Source organism: Mauremys reevesii, linkage group 7 (assembly GCF_016161935.1).
Source record: "Mauremys reevesii isolate NIE-2019 linkage group 7, ASM1616193v1, whole genome shotgun sequence".
Taxonomy (NCBI): domain Eukaryota; kingdom Metazoa; phylum Chordata; order Testudines; family Geoemydidae; genus Mauremys; species Mauremys reevesii.
In genome coordinates this window covers 89520115-89537388 of record NC_052629.1, presented here as the reverse complement: position 1 = coordinate 89537388, position 17274 = coordinate 89520115, and the positions used below count along the sequence as shown (strand labels likewise).

Sequence of the window (17274 nt, the reverse complement as noted above, 5' to 3'; positions counted from 1 at the left end):
CACAATTGCCAGAATCATCATAGAGAAGTAACCCTTCTTATAGATTTACTCTGCCACAAGGTGGTCTGGTACCAAAACTGGCATGTGTGTGCTATCAATTAACTGCCCTGCATATTTGCATTAATGCAGCTGCAACTGTTGACTTCCCAACTCCAAACTGATTCATAAGTGACCAGCAGCAGTCTGGAGTCACCAGCTTCCACACAGAGAATGCCACATACTTCTCTACTACTAGATGACCACTTGCATCTGAAGAAGTGGGTATTCACCCACGGAAGCTCATGCTGCAGAACGTCTGTTAGTCTATAAGGTGCCACAGGATTCTTTGTTGCTTTTACAGATCCAGACTAACACGGCTACCCCTCTGATACTCTACTACTAGAGCAGCTCTCATTCTGGTGTCCTTGCAGGACATTGCTGGGTCAAACTCCGCACACAGTTCCAGGAAGGTGGCTTTCTGCATTCAAGAGTTCTGGAGCCACTGCTCATCATCCCACACCTACCTGGTTACATGATCCCACCATTCAGTGCTTGTTTCACAAGCACAAAAGCTACTGTCTACTCTATGCAGCTGTTCTGTGAATGCCAAACAATCTAAAAGTTGTTCTTATCAATATTGCACAGCATGTCAGGCAACTGGGAGTCTTCAGTAAGGAACTTCACGATTAACTCAAACTGTCACGAAGACGTTGCAGATGGCAGTGAACAAGCATAGGAGAGCAGTGCAGGATCCATCTCTTCTCCCAACGATGCTGAGGTACGGGGGGGGGGGGGCGGGGAAGAAAGAAGAACAGTGAAAAATGCCACGAAAGAAAAGCTGGAAGCCCGTAGAATGCTGGGACAGAAAGCAATGCATCCTAGGACACTGAGCCCAGTCCCAAGATGCCCTGTGATTTGCTCTGCCTTCCCACAACAACACCTGGTGACAGAAGGTGTCAAGCTGGACTGTGGGATGGATACCCACAGTACATTGCTCACACTGTCTATGCTAGTGCCCCAACTGTGGCTGTGCTCTGCTGACAGAAGTAGTGAGTGTGAACATGAAACCGATTTGTATTATGTTTTGAGTGTCAACACCACTTTTGTTGACAAAAATTATTAGTTTAGATATAGCATAACAGTTCTCCTACCTTTGTCAAATAGGCTTGCATTTGATGACAGTTTAACACTACATCTTAATGCACTGCCATATATTCTGAGGGCACTTGTTTAGGAAGAATTAGTATTTTTGACCTATCCATCTAATAAGGACATGCAGGCTACTTGACAGGAGTTAGTATTGCAGCATGATTCATAAAGTTGGTCTCTTCGTGGCCACTTTACTCTGCCCAATCACAAGGACTGTAAAAAAAAAAAAAGAAGACATATGAACTGATGTTTTAATGGGTAGCCAGTGCAAATATTGGAGCATAGTGCAAGTGGGAACCAATGGTTTGTCAGAGACTGTATGCAGAGAATTAAGGCCTGTAAGTGCTTTATTTTGTGATTTTATGAAATTCTGAATGATATGGGACTGAACTTTATACCAGATAAGATTTCATACAAAAGAAAAGTCCAAACTGTAAGCTTTTCAACACCTCCACATTCCCCTCTTTAATACGGTGTTTTGCACTATGTACATGAATAACAAAAGCTAAACAAAAAGGAACTTTAGCCAAACTCCCCTTCCTCCTCCAGCTTTATTGATAGTTTAAAATTACATTTCTATATTCTAGGACTTCAATTGCTTTTACCATTTACTTTAAAAACTGATTACAAGCAAATGAAACTCAGTCAGTCTAAGTGATATAGTATACAAAAATAACATCTTGATTTCTGTGAAAATGCATTTCTTTGCAACTCCTGAATAGCTCCAAATTGTGTATATTATCATAACTGATGTTCTGGGTTTTAGATTTTGTTTGAAATACTTATTCAAAAAGCTTCCCATTACCTTCTGTATTGCTGACATTAACATTCATTGACTGAATTGTTACTTTGTTTTAATTATTCCTGATTTCCCTCTCTCTCTCTCTCATGGCCACTAACAGGCACGTGCATCTGTTTGTTTTGTTTACTCCCACTCAGCTATATGCTCTAGGTAGGGCCTGATAAAGACATTACTTGATGTTATTAACAGCTACTGAGATCAGACAATCCAAGGCCATCATTGTAATAAAATTAAAGTTAGTTACTTGTGGAAGTTCGGACACTTCCAGGATTTAGTCTTCCTCTTGCAAAGGATCACTCCCATGGAACCTGGAGAGCGTTTGCTGGTCTGACTCAACTCTTCCCACTCAATCCCTATTCACCAGTGGCACGGAAAGGGGGTTCTTTAACAAAGCATTATACATAACACCTCTACCAAACTAAACATAAACATTTTTGTAGTTAAATGCAGAAAGTCGATTTTTCCACCCCTTTCCTCCTTTTACACGGCAAGTAAAGCTCACTGGCCTGGGAGTAGCCTCTATCTGCCAACCTTTGGCCAGTGAAGAGGATTCAGAGAAAAATAATACAACCATCAATCAGAAAAAGGAGGGGCGATAAAGGAAATAATTAAGCTGTAGCTTCAATTGTGCATTCCCGTGCAAGGTGCCCTGACTCGCCACAGCGATAGCAGTTGACTTCACTTGTCTTGCTGCAGTTGATGGCTACATGCCCAGTTTCACCACACCTGAAGGAAAGAAATATTAATATTTTATTATTGATAAATTAAAAATGGATGTTAGCCTCTTCAATAGCCACAACAGGAACTTCAACACTGCCATCACAGTACAACCTGATGTACCACTAATGAACTCTGTATTTGAGGCTTCTGCTGTATAACTGTTCTAATACATTTGGAAATATACCCTTAGCTATTAGGCAAGCTCAATTCTATACCAGAGAAATGTGTGCAATTTCTAATATCCTGACTGACATCACTGAATGTGCTGCACTACTATACATGCTAAACTCTGTTTAAATCAAAAGCAACAGGAAGAAGTTGCATCAGATGTCAGTCTAACCATTAGAGGCAGTGAGTCAAAGTTAGTTTCTTTAAAAAGATCACAAGAAAATAGGCATATACCCAAAACAGATTATACAAGTTAGCTTGTTTAAACTGCAAATTAGATTAAGGGTAAGATATACCTTAAATAGCTGTAGGATAATTTTTATACCTTTAGTGCCTTACCTATAGCACTTAACTTTGGTGCAGTCTTTTTGAATGTGTCCAAATTCCCCACAAGAATAGCACTTCTGCTCATCTGCATGGTCACAGTCACGAGCCAGATGGCCAGGTTTGCCACAGTTGTAGCAGCACTGCTCTCGCTCTCTCTTCGGCTCCTTGCAGTCCTTAGCAATATGGCCACCTCTGCCGCAGTTATAGCAGGCTTCCACAATAAGAGAACAAGCCAAACAAGACTATAAAACCTTGATAAAGTTACAACATAACACTTTTTTAAAAAAAATTAATTATCTGACACATGTATTCAGTTCCCCCCCCTTCCACCACATTCTAAGTAAATAAAATAGAAAATTTAGTAATATTTACCATCCTCCTGAAGATCACAGTCCTTGGCAAGATGGCCAGACTCACCACAGCGGTAACAGATGTCTGGGAGAGATGAAGACATGAACTGGAAGCCTATTTTATAGAGGGAAGTTGAAAAGCATTGTTGTTATTTGGGATTAAAATATACATCAAACAACTTGACAGTGTCAACATATGGGTTAGGACATTAGCAAAAAGAATCTACAATCCTTCCCACAGCAACCTCACTATTCTTCTCAAGAGATTTAGTAGCAGAGAGTTGCAGTAAGCCCTCATCAAGACTTAGCAAATGTACTCTGGTGTACTGCAAGTACGAAAGATTACCAAATTAAAATTTGAACTACACTTGACAAAATAAGGTTACCAGAATAGATTTAATGTACTATCCTTGATCTGTATTTGCTCAGTCACTAAAGCAATACTTGTAAAGATGTCAGCCATATCACATTTGTAATTAGTGAGATTTTACTGTTCTTTCAGATACGTATAAATTAGAAACCTCTTGCGGAGGTAAATCCACCTCTGCCACGGCTTCGCATCCCACGGCCACGGCCAATTCCAGTAGGGCATTCCCGAGCCCAATGACCAGTACGTCCACACTTGAAGCACTCGTTGCTGCTCATCACTGCAGTTTACTTCCTATGTAAAAAAATTACAGCAGATATTTAACTTATGGGCTTTTTAAAAAAGTATGCCTACTGAAAATTAAATTTGAAGTTTACAACTTCACTGAATGTCTAAACTTAATATATTCAAATACATAAATGCTTGCTGTCAAGTGTTTTTTTTTTTTTTTTTTTTTTTTAAGTCAAATCACTGACCTAGAGGAAGTCACTGGCTAAGCACTGGGGAGGTGCTTAACCAGTTTGATATAGCAAAAGCCTCTTCTGCAGTTGCAGAATGAAATTAAGGAAATATTCTGTTTATTTAGTTCACTGACTAGTTCATTCAAAGTTAAGCCAATTGGGAGTTGTATAAGCAGGAATGCTCATTTTTCCTTCCTGCAATTATGTATAAAAACCTAAGTATGTGGATGAGATCTACTAGTTCTAAAAAATATCTTGAAGCACATGGTGGCCAGAAACAGTTTTCACTAACTACAGACAATATTTTAAATGCAAAACATGTTTTGATGACAAAAGACTGCATCAGGACCTTTATTAAAACAAGCTAATTATTAAAATTAAATGCACAAAGCAACATTTTATTAAATTTCCATCCAAACAGATCTTGATGCAAGTGTAAAAAAAACATACCACATTCTTTGCCATTTTCTATCATTGTAAAAGATGTAAAAAAGAATCTGAAGTGTGTATAGGTATACACTAAATATGGTGCTTGTTTGCCAATAGGTAATGTTTAATTACAAATCAATGTTTTAATAGCCAGCACTGAGAATCAACCTTGTAGAAAACAAAAGTACAAATGTGAGCCAATTAAAGCCAAACCACCCAGGTTTACCTAAAGTAGCTATTAGAGAATCTTCCAGAACACAATAGGTGTTTAAAGGGAGACCATCAATTAAGTTCTGACAAAGTTTTCTGGGTTTTGTATTTTTTAAATTTAGAAAATAGTTTCACTTTAAGATCTCATGAACTACACAGTGCTGTCATGATGTGTTTGCAATCACATCATCTTTAATTAGCTCAGAATTAAAAAAAATTCTGAAAACAGGTCTTAAATTTGTAGAAGCTTGCTTAGGCCAAAAGTAAGTTTTGAACCCTGTTTGAGTGTCCTTAACTGTGGCACATTAATATCTAGGGCTGATAAGCCATGTTTCATAACTTTACTGCTAAAGTTATGCTGTTGGTTTACACATGCATATTTTCAGCTACACCTCTACCCCAATATAACACATGAATCTGGATACAACATGGTAAAGCAGCATGTGGGGGGGAGGGGTGCAGCTGTGCACTCCACTGAATCAAAGCAAGTTAGATATGTGGTTTCACCTATAACGCAGTAAGATTTTTTGGCTCCTGAGGACAGCGTTATATCAGGGTAGAGGTGTATCTTGAAGCTTTATACTGGGAAAATTTCCATCAGTCACTGAAAATAGCACCTGGACTATACTGAACTGCAGACAGCAATTTATAACAAAGTTAATCCCATACAAAGGCTCAAACTATGATAAATTAACAATACAGAGCATAAATAACTCCAGCTTTTATGAAGTCTGCTTGATTAGCATGACAGAAACCCTACAAAAAAAACTCAGTTATCCACTTGTTTGTTATAAAATAGACTTGTGTAATGGCCAACATTTGCAACTGCATAGCTAATGTTTAACTTCTAAATTATGTACTATTTCTGAAGACTCATTACTAGACTATTCAGGTATTACATTATGGCTGAGTATTTGAAGAATTTAAGACTGCTCTTAACAGGAAATCAAGTACAAAAAATTGAAAATAAAAACTTGGTTATGAAGATTAAACTTGCTGTAGAACTAGCTAGAGCAGGGGTCAGCAACCTTTCAGAAGTGGTGTGCCGAGTCTTCATTTATTCACTCTAATTTAAGGTTTCGCATGCCAGTAATACATTAATGTTTTTAGAAGGTCTCTTTCTATAAGTCTATAATATATAACTAAGCTATTGTTATGTGTGAAGTAAATAAGTTTTAAATGTTTAAGAAGCTTCATTTAAAATTAAATTAAAATGCAGTGCCCCCAGGACCCGGGCAGTGTGAGTGCCACTGAAAATCAGACATGCCATAGGTTACCTACCCCTGAGCTAGAGATTAGAAGATTTCAAACTAAAAATTGTCATTTCTACTTATATTTAGATGATCTTTGCATTAGCTTAATTTTTGCATAACTGAAGTTATACTGCTGATCTGACCAGAGACATGGATACAAAGGAAACTTTGCTATTAACAAAAGTCATTGATGTACTACTTAGCACAGGGGTCCCCAACGTGGTGCCTGTGGGTGCCATGGCGCCCACCAGGGCATCTAAGTGCACCCACATACTGGCCAGCGGACGAGCATCCACTGAAATGCTGCTGACAAGCATCATCCAGAGGCATCGCCGCTGCCGAAATGCCGCCAATTTTTGGCAGCAACGCCTATTGACATTGCCGCTTATCAGTGGCATTTCAGCAGATGCTTGTCTGCCGCCACGGTCCTCCTTGGCTCGTCGTCTGGCACCCGCCAGACAAAAAAGGTTGGGGACCACTGACTTAGCATGATTGTAGCTAGCAGCTGGATTTGTGTTCCTGTTAACACTGTTACCGAGGTTTCTTTCTTGACCTTTTGTTGAGCTGCATCACACTACATGGGAATATTAATCTAAACTGGTGTAGTACCGTATGCAAGACGGACTAAAAACTACTATGCAACCTGCTGACCAGAAGTATTTTGTACTGAAACACCCAGAGCCCCCCCACCCCCTTTAATCACAATGCAGACATATAATCAAGTCCCTAATGCAAAAGGACTTGCAACAAAAAGTTAACATGCAAAAATTGGTGCAACAAAACAAGCAGAAAAGTGAAGGGAAAGGATCAAGAAGGGTATTAGACTCACAGTATTGTAAGTTTCTGTAACAATTAAAAAGGAAAGCTGACAAAATCCTTATGGGCCAATTGTGCTAAGTATTAGAATGGCATCAATACCGATCAACTACTTGTTATGAATTTTTAATCCACCTGCTTTTATGTGGCAACTGGATTAAAAAAACAAAAAAACCACACACACCACACTTTGCTACTGTGTAGTTGTTCCTATAGTTTTGAGTACCCCTTTTTCCCCTGCATCTTTCTGGTAAGGGGGCACAAATGCCAAAGTCTGAGCACTGCTGATTTAGAGCATGCTGTTCTGTATGTTCAAAGGTACCTCTGATTGCAGCATCTACAGCTTATGTTAACCTACCTTGACAAACACTTTAATTAAAGTACTGTATTTCTCTGCACCAAAATTCTAATGTCCACATTTAAGTCTGAGTCAGTTTCAGGGTCTCCATTGTGATGCTTACACACTTAAAACAATCTATAACCTGTAACCAGAGACTTGAAGATGACAAGTGTATAAGACAATGTCACAAGAAAAATAATGTTCCCACCTTTTAGGAGAAACTGCTTCAGAATTCAGAGAACTGCATTGCTAGAAACAATGAGGCCTGAGTTCTAAAAATATATATGCAAACAAGCCATCTAGGGTCAGTAGTCCAAATATGGCTTATTGCTGTCCCTCAAAAAAGTATGCACCATATCTGAACAAATGTAATTTGGTAGAGTTAATGATTTTATTCATTTTAAGCTACAATACATAAACCATGTTTCCCTTCATCACTGTTTGCAGGTTGGACAGCACTAGCACTTGTTCATCTGTAGCAATCAATTCTTTGTAAAGAGGCATCAGACCTTCAGAATCATGTAGATTGGCCAATTTTCACTGTCAGTCATTAGCATTACTTTTATTTGGACCCACCCAAAAAGTCTGTTAAAGATAACCTGTTTTTCATTGCAGGTTTTTTTGTACCATGCATCATGGCCTGAATATATATTTTTAATCTACCTTAAGGTTCAGGTCTGCCCTGGAATATTAAGGGACTCAATTACCAGAGAAGTCAGAGCTTCAAGAAACCGCAAGCTGAGCCAGAGGTGTAGCTAAAAATCCTTTCCCCCCCTTTAAACCTTTGACATTTACCCCAATAAAACTGACATTAGGATGTTATAATAGACATCCTTTTCTCCTTCAGAGAAGGCAGTTTGTTATACATACCTGACATGACCTTCTCAACATGCCAAAGCACTGAAGGAAAAAAATAAGGAAAAACTGAAAAGGTATTTAGGTCTTCATGCTTCACGGTGCAGGAGACCAAAAAATTATAATATGCTAACTCAAAGCAATACCTTCTGCAAGTTACCTTAAAGTTAGTCGCATCTTTACTGTAAACCTTATTTTCATTATACTCAACTAAAAAAATTACTACTTTCAGGATGCACTAGAATTTTGGAAGAATTAAACAGTCAATTACTTAAGTTTCATTTTTAACATCCTATTCAGAGGAGCTGGATTTTTACCCCATGAGTATATGAACAAGTACAATAGGTGTCGGGAGTAAGTGGGGAGATGAAGCCAGGACAGCCAAGGACTTGAAGAACCTACAAAGCTCAAAAGGTTTCACAGCACAAATAAGAAGTTATGAGCCATATATCCAATGGAACTCAAAGCTCGAAGGACAATGTCAGCTAGGGAAATATGCGTATGCAGTATTTAAGTTTCTGCAGCACTGGAGAATGGGAGGAAAGCGAGGACCCTGCAGAACACTAAGTCCATAGGCAGAGTGGGAGTACTCTTTCAATGTATCAGAGTTAAGGCTGTTTTTTTAAAATGTAAAAAAAAAAAAAAAAAAAAATCACACTGACACTTGGACAACAGATCTATCAACTGTGAAGATCTGAATATCTCCATTTCCCTATCTTTGAATATGGGTATATTTAAGCTTTCACATCACAATATAGTACTGCAGTACCTTACATCTTCTAGAGTTTGTTGTCTGATATACAAAGCTACAACTTTGTTGTTAATATCAAAGGTTAGACAGTTCATAAAAAAGAACTAACCAGGGGCAACAAGGAGTTGGTCAAATTAGCAATAAGTTTACTTTCAGTATTGTGTTAGCTATTGGTTTGTCATAGTTCTAGACTCTTCCGTAAACAGACTTTCAAAACTTAAAAAGTTTTGGAGTACAGAATAAGAGTAAGTTGTCTTCCTTCTAGCACTATGGCCAAAAAGGTTTTCCTTTAGAATATCTGGAAGTCAAATTGTTAAGTTACAGAAAGAAGCTACTGATAACCCACTAGTTACTTATGCTTGCTTGTTTTCAAGACTTAAAAAGGAGTAATGTATGGGTTTGAAGAGCTATAAAGCTCAGTTTTTTTAAAATGCATTAGACAGGTTTTACAGTTAGGCTGCTTAAATCCTTATGAACTGTTAGTCCAGTGCATCTCTATTGCTTGTTAGAAGTCAAGTTTCTTAAACCAGTGTTTTGGTCATAAAACTGAATGCACCTGCTCTCACCTTTAACATTAACAAGCTTTTACTATTCTTTGTAATAGATAAATGAATACTTCTGTCATAAGCAGAGATAGATCAAAAAAAGGAACACAGATAGCTCATAATGGGAAGCTTAAGCATGGGGGGGGGGGGAGAAGGGGAGAAGAGTAGATACAATAGCTTGACAAATACATTCTAAGTTATGTCTGAGTAAAATGGAGCTAGAAGGTATTTTCTAGACCATAACTGAAAAAGCAACTAATGTTTTAGTACCTTCAGTTCATTATGAGTTATAAATCTAATCCTCAATTGTGGAATTTGATCTGCACCACTACCTTCACTGGATATTTACAACAGCAAATACATAAAAACCCACACACAACATACACACCCCAAGAGCAAAGATCATGTAAGTGAAGACAAGCAACCTTGCTGAATTACTTGTGAGCAGAGCAGCAGTTTCAAGGAGTTAAGACACAGGTCTGTCTAGGGGAGGGGAAAAAAATCCAGACTCCATGCACAGGGGGAGATTTGGGGGGCGGGGGGGGGAGACGTCTTACTCCATGCTCCCCTCCCCAGCTTCAATTCATAGGGACTTTCATCCCCGCAGTTTGCTTTATTATAACAAGTACTCAAACATTTCCTAGATACATTACACCTAAAATGCTGACTAATGTCAATCAGCCTTAATACAAGGACAAGCTAGCTATATTCAAGAGCCAACACAATGCCCCACCCTTCTTTCCCTCCTATGTGTTACTGTCTCTGGGGCTAACTTCACTAAGTAGATTGTTGTTTTTAGTATAGAATGAAGTTAACAAGGAGTCTGGTGGCACCTGAAAGACTAAGAGATTTATTTGGGCATACATTCTGTACCATAGTAGAGTCAGGATATCTGTTCAGGTCATAATAACAGAACTGCTGGGAGGTCCACAGAGAGATGTTAGCACCACCTTGGAATCCAGAAGGGCCCCATAGAGATCTTTGTTGTGGACAAAAGGAGGTTTGTACTTGCCAAAGGTGGGGGGGAAATTTATCTTCAGCATACTTGGTAATACTAATAAATTGAGGGAAATATTTACTAGCATCTTATACTAGAAAGCGTTCAGCTTCTAACCAGGCACTCACTGCAGCAGCCAGGAGACAGCAACACCCAGCTACAATGAAAGATGTAGACCAGAATACTGGTCACAAAGTCCAAGTCTATTCTTCCCAAACATAATCAGTACACACAGTATAGATTTAAAATGCAGTGGAATTCCAAGGCAAAATTACTGTTCCCAAAGCCATCTTCAGTATCAGAAGTGACTCACGAAACAGTAATCTACTCAAGCAGGGTCCAGACACAAGTCAACGCTAACAAAAGCAGCAAAACTTGAGAATTAGTAACAATACTTCACATTATATTGTTATATCAACCTTCATGGCCTAGCATCTATATGCCACAACCTAATCAAGGGACAAAGGTTGTCAGATACCAGCCAACATGCTCTGCAGTTACCTTTCCTCCCATGAGCTTCCAGAAAGGAGGGTAGGGACATCAGCATCACTGGCAAAATATGCCAGCATTAACATAGTTCTAGCAGGGTAGTCAATATCCAGATTCACTCTACAGGTCTGTACCACCAGATGCTTTTGAACAAACCCTGACATCTTTTTTTGTTTTTTTTTTTATTTTCTTCTCTGGAAATTTGGAGACCACAGACAAGACTACTCCTGTTCTAGAACATGGCCTATACACCACTTATTTGAGGAAAGGTGCCTTCTACAAAGAAACTATTTACTTCCACCACAAGAATTAAAATAATTCTTTAATACCAATCAGGCTGATACAATGACTGTCACTGGAACCCTAATGGGTCCCCAATAAATCTGTATATCATGTGACCAGTAAGTATGATACTGGAAGAGGATCTTAGAGCCAGTGAGTTATTGGCTATTGCTAGCATAGCCTTAACAATGGGGTTCTCAAATTGTGGTCCACAGATCACCAGTAATTTACTAAGGCCTTCTCATAGCCTACTACATGAAACATGGGAAAGCAGGGGACTGAGACAAAAAGTCAATGAGAGGGTACTCTGAGAAAGACAGACTGCAAATCACTTGCTTGGATGAAACCTCATCCACATGGGAAATCTAGGCTTCCTGATCCAAGAGCATCTAAAGTGAATTCAAACAGCAGATGAGGATCGCCCCTGTAAGAAGCTATAAATTTCACTCTAGCCCCCACCTCCTCACCAAGAACAAACCAACCCCTCAAAACAAAAGCCACAGTTCAAGAGTCTAGGTTGAAAGAGTTACTACTTACATTAACACCCCCTAATAAATAATTTGGGATAGTCTTGTGTTTTTTTTTTTAAGTTCAAGTTATATAAAACAACTAGAACTATCCCAAGCAAAGATATTAGTCTGAGATGATTTAAAACTAAGTTTAACAGGCATTCAAATAAAGCGATTGTAAATCAGAAGTGCAACCATGATCACGAAGTTACTCTATTAAGTTGCAGGGCTCACAGAGTGGGACACCTCCTAGATCTCCAGTCAGATGTAACTAGATTGAACATCCCAACCCTCCCGAACCGAGCACATGGAGAGGCCACATGGTGCAATCACAGCACGGCCCGCCGTCCTGGCCATTACCGCCTTCCCAACCCGCACGAGGTCGCAAGAAACGGGAGCGCGGCAGAGCAGACGGCAGCTTGAACACAGAGCACGAGTTCAGCCCCAAACTGACTTCCCACCCGGACCACGCAGCCCAGACCCGCTACTGCCCCCAGGGGCAACAGGCCCGACGCAGCCGCCTGACCCTCCGCCCCAAGCCCAGCCGGACGAGTGTGTTCATGCGGCCCAGCCACCAGCCTCCTCCATCCCCACGCACCGGGATGAGGTGCCCCAGGCAGCCCCCCGCGGAGCGGTTCACCCGCGCCTCGGACCGGGGGGAGGGGAGAGAGGCCGCTCCGTCCCCAGCCCTCTCCGGGCGCCTGAGCAGCGATGGCTTCCGCTCACCGCCGCCCACAGCGTGACTCAGCCCGGCCAACGCGCCCAGCCCACCCGCAGGGCCCCCTCACTCGCGCCCCGCTCCCAGTCAAACTGCCGCCACCTCCCCCTCCAGGGCTGCAGGCAAGCGCGGCCGAGGCTCGGGTGGTTTCCCGCGCGCTAGGCCGGAGTGCGCCACCGCCACCACCCGCAGCTTCCCCGCGCGGGCCGGGGCCAGGCCGCGCCCCGCTTGCTCCGCGAGCCGCCTTGACGGTTACCTGCAGGCTCCTGACCCTCCTGCGATAGGTAGCGCGTCCGGGCGACGACGGGCCCGGTTCTCCTGCGATCTCCCCCGCTTGATACCAGAGCCCCGCTGCCTGCGCCACACGCGGTTTGCACACGGCCCCACACACGCACTTACTTACTCACTCTCCCTCCGCCCTTCCCTATTACTCTGCGCACGGCTCATTATCCCCCTTCGCACAACCAATGGGAACCCGCCGCTGCCTCCGTGCAGCCAATCAGCGCTGGGAATGGGAGGACCAATCAGCGCCGTCGAAAAGGGGGAGGTGCCCGCCTACCGGGTCAGGCTTGTCTCGACTCTTTCTTGCCTTACTGCCCTGTGAGGGAGAAGGGGCGGTTGGTGGGGGGTAGGGATGTCGCCACCGCCGCTCTAAGGTCACGGGGCGATTGACGACTCCGAGGGTGCTGCAGTGCGCGAGGTTCCCCTGGGTTCCCGCAGCGCCTCCCTGCCCCTCCTCTGTTGTGACTCACAAGCGAGGAAGTTGCGGCTCCCCTCCCCCATCCCGCAGGCAGCCCCGACGCAGTGCTCGGTCCCCGCCCGGCCTGTTGGGCTCACGTCACGCGGGGTGGGGTACAGGCTCGGCCGCCCTTGCGAGGTGATGCGGCAGAACAGGGGAGTCAGCGCCCGCCTCCCGCCAAATCCTGAACGGGGCTTGAGACTCGCACGGTGCGCCAGGAAAGCCAGTCACTTGGCGGCCCCTGTGATGGTTATTTCCCGCCCGACACGCGCGGCAGCCGCGATTCGACCCGAAACGTGGCTCAGGCCAGCAGGACCCCGTCCCCGAGCGCCTAGGCCCTGGGCTGCGGGGAGCTGCCATTCCACCTTTTATCCCTGTTCCCTCCCTTTCCCCCCACTGCTACAGGCTCCGCTCCCCGCCTTGCCCCACTGTTTGTCTCATGTACAGTCTGCTACGCCTCATGTTTTCCTTCTGCCACCCCTCCGTTCACTACACCTCTCCTGGTTCCCTTCTGCTACCCACATTCTCATCCCCTTCAATGGGCACTTTCCCCAGATACCCCTCCACCTCTCATTCCCCTGCCCCCTCAGTCTCTCCACTGAACCCCTGTTCCTCTGCACCCCCTCAGCATCCTTCCCTGCAGTGATTCCTCTGCACACGACTCTGTCTCCTCCAACACCTCACTTCGGGGGCTCCACCTGTCCAGGCTTCTAGCTATCCTAGGAAGTCTGGAAGGGTGCCCAGCACACACTGCCAGCTGTCCAGCTTTATGGACTCAAGATCATCCTGGAGGGCCTGTGTTTTTGCATCAGCGTGGCAATCTTCCCCCATATTCCCTGCACATCATTTCTACAGCACCTCTCAGTTTCCTTGCTCCGACTCCTTCCTGCTCCCCATTTCCCTGCCTCCTTGTGGATTCCTGACCAGCCTCTTAACCTTGAAGGCATCCTGCCTCCAGTCTCATTAGAAACAGGAGTTAGTGGTCAACTTTATCTGAAGTGTCAGAGGGGTAGCCGTGTTAGTCTGGTTCTGTAGAAGCAGCAAAGAATCCTGTGGCACCTTATAGACTAACAGATGTTTTGCAGCATGAGCTTTCGTGGGTGAATCCGAAGAAGTGGGTATTCACCCACGAAAGCTCATGCTGCAAAACATCTGTTAGTCTATAAGGTGCCACAGGATTCTTTGCTGCTTTTATCTGAAGTGTTTGTATAGCCCCCATCAGTGCGGTATCTGAGCACTTCACAATCTTTAATGAATTTATCCTTACAATGCTGGGAGGTAGGGAAGTGCTATTATCCCCATTTTACAAATAGGGAACTGAGGCACAGAGATACAACTGATTGCTGTGGGATTTAAGTGCTTAACTACCTTTGAGGAACTAGGCCTAAGTTACTTATCCAAGGTCATACAGCAGGGGTGTCCAAACTACGGCCCGCGGGCCAACTGCGGCCCGCGGGTCAGTTTTTATTGGCCCGCAGCGGCTCCGGTTGAGCTCCCGCCGGCATGCCTGCGGCAGGTCCACCGGAGCCCGGGACGAGCGAACCTGCCGCAGTCATGCCTGCGGAGCTCAACCGAGCCGCTGGGAAGACGGGGACCTGCCGCAGGCATGACTGCGCGGGTCCCGTCTTCCCGCTCGTTGAGCTCCCGCCGGCATGACTGCGCAGGTTCGCCGCCCCGGCTCCGGTGGACCTGCCGCAGGCATGCCGGCGGGAGCTCAACCGGAGCCGCGGGAAGACGGGACCCGCCGCAGTCATGCCTGCGGCAGGTCCGCTCGCCCCGGGCTCCGGTACACCTCTTGTGTGTGGCCCGGGCCTTTGCTTATTTTTCTATATTTGGCCCTCCCCCAAAAAACTTTGGACACCCCTGTCATACAGGAAGTATGTGGTGGAGCAGGGACTTGATCCTGAGTCCCAGGTTAGCTCTATCCTGTGGACCATATTTCCTCTGTACTGTACTAGGGGCAGATTCACCTCCACATGCAAATAGTCTCAGGAAATGGTGGCCATCTTGACTACAGGCAACCTGGCTTCAGTGCTGTTAGCAGTAATAGGTGATGGTGGGCATTGTGAATAAGTGAAGATTCTTAAGTTTAATGCTAGTAATGGGAAACTTAATAAATATCACCAGAGTCACCATAAAATCATGAGAGTTGGCAACAGTGGTTCTTATCACCCCCATCATCAACCAAATTATCGATCACTGGTCAGGTAATATTGTAGGAGGGCAAATTTATTTATTTAGTGCTATGGGTCATTAGATTCCCAAAATATATTTGTCTCCTTATTTATATTTTTTTTGGTATTTTGCATAATCTCATACATAAATTACTGTCTACCTCAATCTTCAGCTGCAAAGACCCTCTTATGTGACTTCTCATCCCCCTTCTTCTAGGTACTTCACAAATGAATCACTGGTTAAATATTATACACAAGTGCTTTTTGGATTTAGATGTCCCCAGGGAGTGTAAAAGAACCCATAACATCCCTAACTATTCCTTTTCTTTGGTCATCACCAACACCCTGAAAATTCCAGCATCTCAAACCTATATTGCAATGTGATTCCCTAGCAATAGGTTTGTTGCATGAATGAGAAAGCTGCCATCAGGCTTTAAAATTTATAAACATGAGTCAATAAAATGACAGTGCAAAGTTGATTTTGGAGATTAATAGTTTATAAGGCCAGAAGAGATCACTGTGATTATTTAGTCTGACCTTGTATAACACAGAACAAGGGATTTTTCTGAGATAATTTCTCTTTGAACTACAGCGTATCTATTAGAAAAGTATCAAATCTTGATTTAAAATGTCCAGTGATGGTAAATCCACTACAACCCTTGATAAATTGTTCCTGTGATTAATTACCACTGGAACTGGATGGTCTAGATAATACTTAGTCATGCCTTGAGTGCAGGGGACTAGATGACCTCTTTTGGTCCCTTCCAGTTCTATGATTTTACCCTCACTGTTAAAAAGAGAGACAGCTTCTGATTTACCTTTCCTCTAGAAATGAATCTACTTCATGTTATATCAGTATGGTATGGTGTGTTTATTAGAACATATGATTTACATAAACATAAAAAAACCCAATTCTTATATTGACAATTGTGATCTCTTTCAAATTGGTTGTCAATATTATCCTTTGTTTATATTTTTATAATTCTATGCGTCATACCGCCTACCAAATTAAAATGGTTGGAACTCAGTCTCAGAGCATCAAGCTCTGCTAGTGAAAGGATCTTTCACTCCATACTCCTGCTCCACTCGATATTCAAAATGTGACATTATTGCCTTAGGATCACTAGCTATTGTTCCAGCAATGTAAAAAATGTCAACAGTGACAACAGACTTTGTATAAACTATTATGTCTTTGCGCTCCCAATAACAAACTTCTCTTTTATCTTTAGTTTTGTGCTAAGACTTAAACAAAATTTTCTATGCCCTTGGTTTGGCTGCCTCAGATACACTGCAAAATTAAAACATGTAAGAGGTGCCATGATTGGTAACATTCACCAATATTTGTACTTTTAGTTTTATCTCCTGCTGAGTTTGGGCAATAAAGAAGACAAGAAAATTAATTGCTGTTATTTATTTTACAGAAGCACTCAGAGGCTTCAGTCAGGATTGTGACTTTCACTGTTCTGATTGGTCTACAGATACATATTAAAAAATAAAACTGTCCCATGCCTCAAAGACTGGAGGAGTAATATAAAAGAGAGACACTCATTTGTCTTCAAATCTTTTAGAACATGTATTTGACTGCCCTAGAATCATTATAATTGCAGTCTACCAGCAATGGATAATGGTCCATTCTAGGGGGATCAGTTAGGTTATGCTTAGAGAACTGGAGGGACTTCTGAAACCTGAAGGACCATATGAGTCTATATAATAGGTCTCTGGAACGTTGGGGTTATACAGTATAAGAACAAAAGAACTGTGATAGTGGGTCAGACCATGGTCCATCTTGCCCAGTATCCTGCCTCTGACACTACCCCATACCAGAGTTTTAGGGGGAGTGTACA

At 42.8% G+C, this 17274-nt stretch overlaps 1 protein-coding gene across 7 annotated transcripts; it reads right to left on the bottom strand.

The window, feature by feature from the left end:
* Positions 1-1562: 1562 nt before the first annotated feature.
* LOC120409399 (CCHC-type zinc finger nucleic acid binding protein) lies at positions 1563-13216 on the bottom strand. 7 transcript variants are annotated; one of them, XM_039547431.1, is made up of 5 exons: positions 13077-13216; positions 4017-4156; positions 3518-3610; positions 3158-3359; positions 1563-2656 (listed from the first exon to the last, which is right to left on the bottom strand). In XM_039547431.1, exons 2-5 carry the CDS (start codon positions 4138-4140, stop codon positions 2539-2541), a joined length of 537 nt encoding a protein of 178 aa, XP_039403365.1. In that variant the 5' UTR covers positions 4141-4156; positions 13077-13216; the 3' UTR covers positions 1563-2538. The 7 variants fall into 7 exon arrangements, with proteins under 7 accessions (XP_039403365.1, XP_039403368.1, XP_039403370.1 ...); XM_039547434.1 differs by having other exon boundaries at positions 4038-4156; positions 13077-13211; XM_039547436.1 differs by lacking the exon at positions 13077-13216 and adding an exon at positions 12774-12952 and having other exon boundaries at positions 3171-3359.
* Positions 13217-17274: the final 4058 nt, after the last annotated feature.

Excerpts from the sequence above, each read along its gene's own strand:
- LOC120409399 (XM_039547431.1), bottom strand. The coding sequence starts at position 4,140 with ATGAGCAGCAACGAGTGCTTCAAGTGTGGACGTACTGGTCATTGGGCT. Across the intron at positions 3,611-4,016 it reads TGGATTTACCTCCGCAAGAG|GCTTCCAGTTCATGTCTTCA; the intron begins GTTTCTAATTTA and ends TCTATAAAATAG. Across the intron at positions 3,360-3,517 it reads CTGTGATCTTCAGGAGGATG|AAGCCTGCTATAACTGCGGC; the intron begins GTAAATATTACT and ends CTCTTATTGTGG.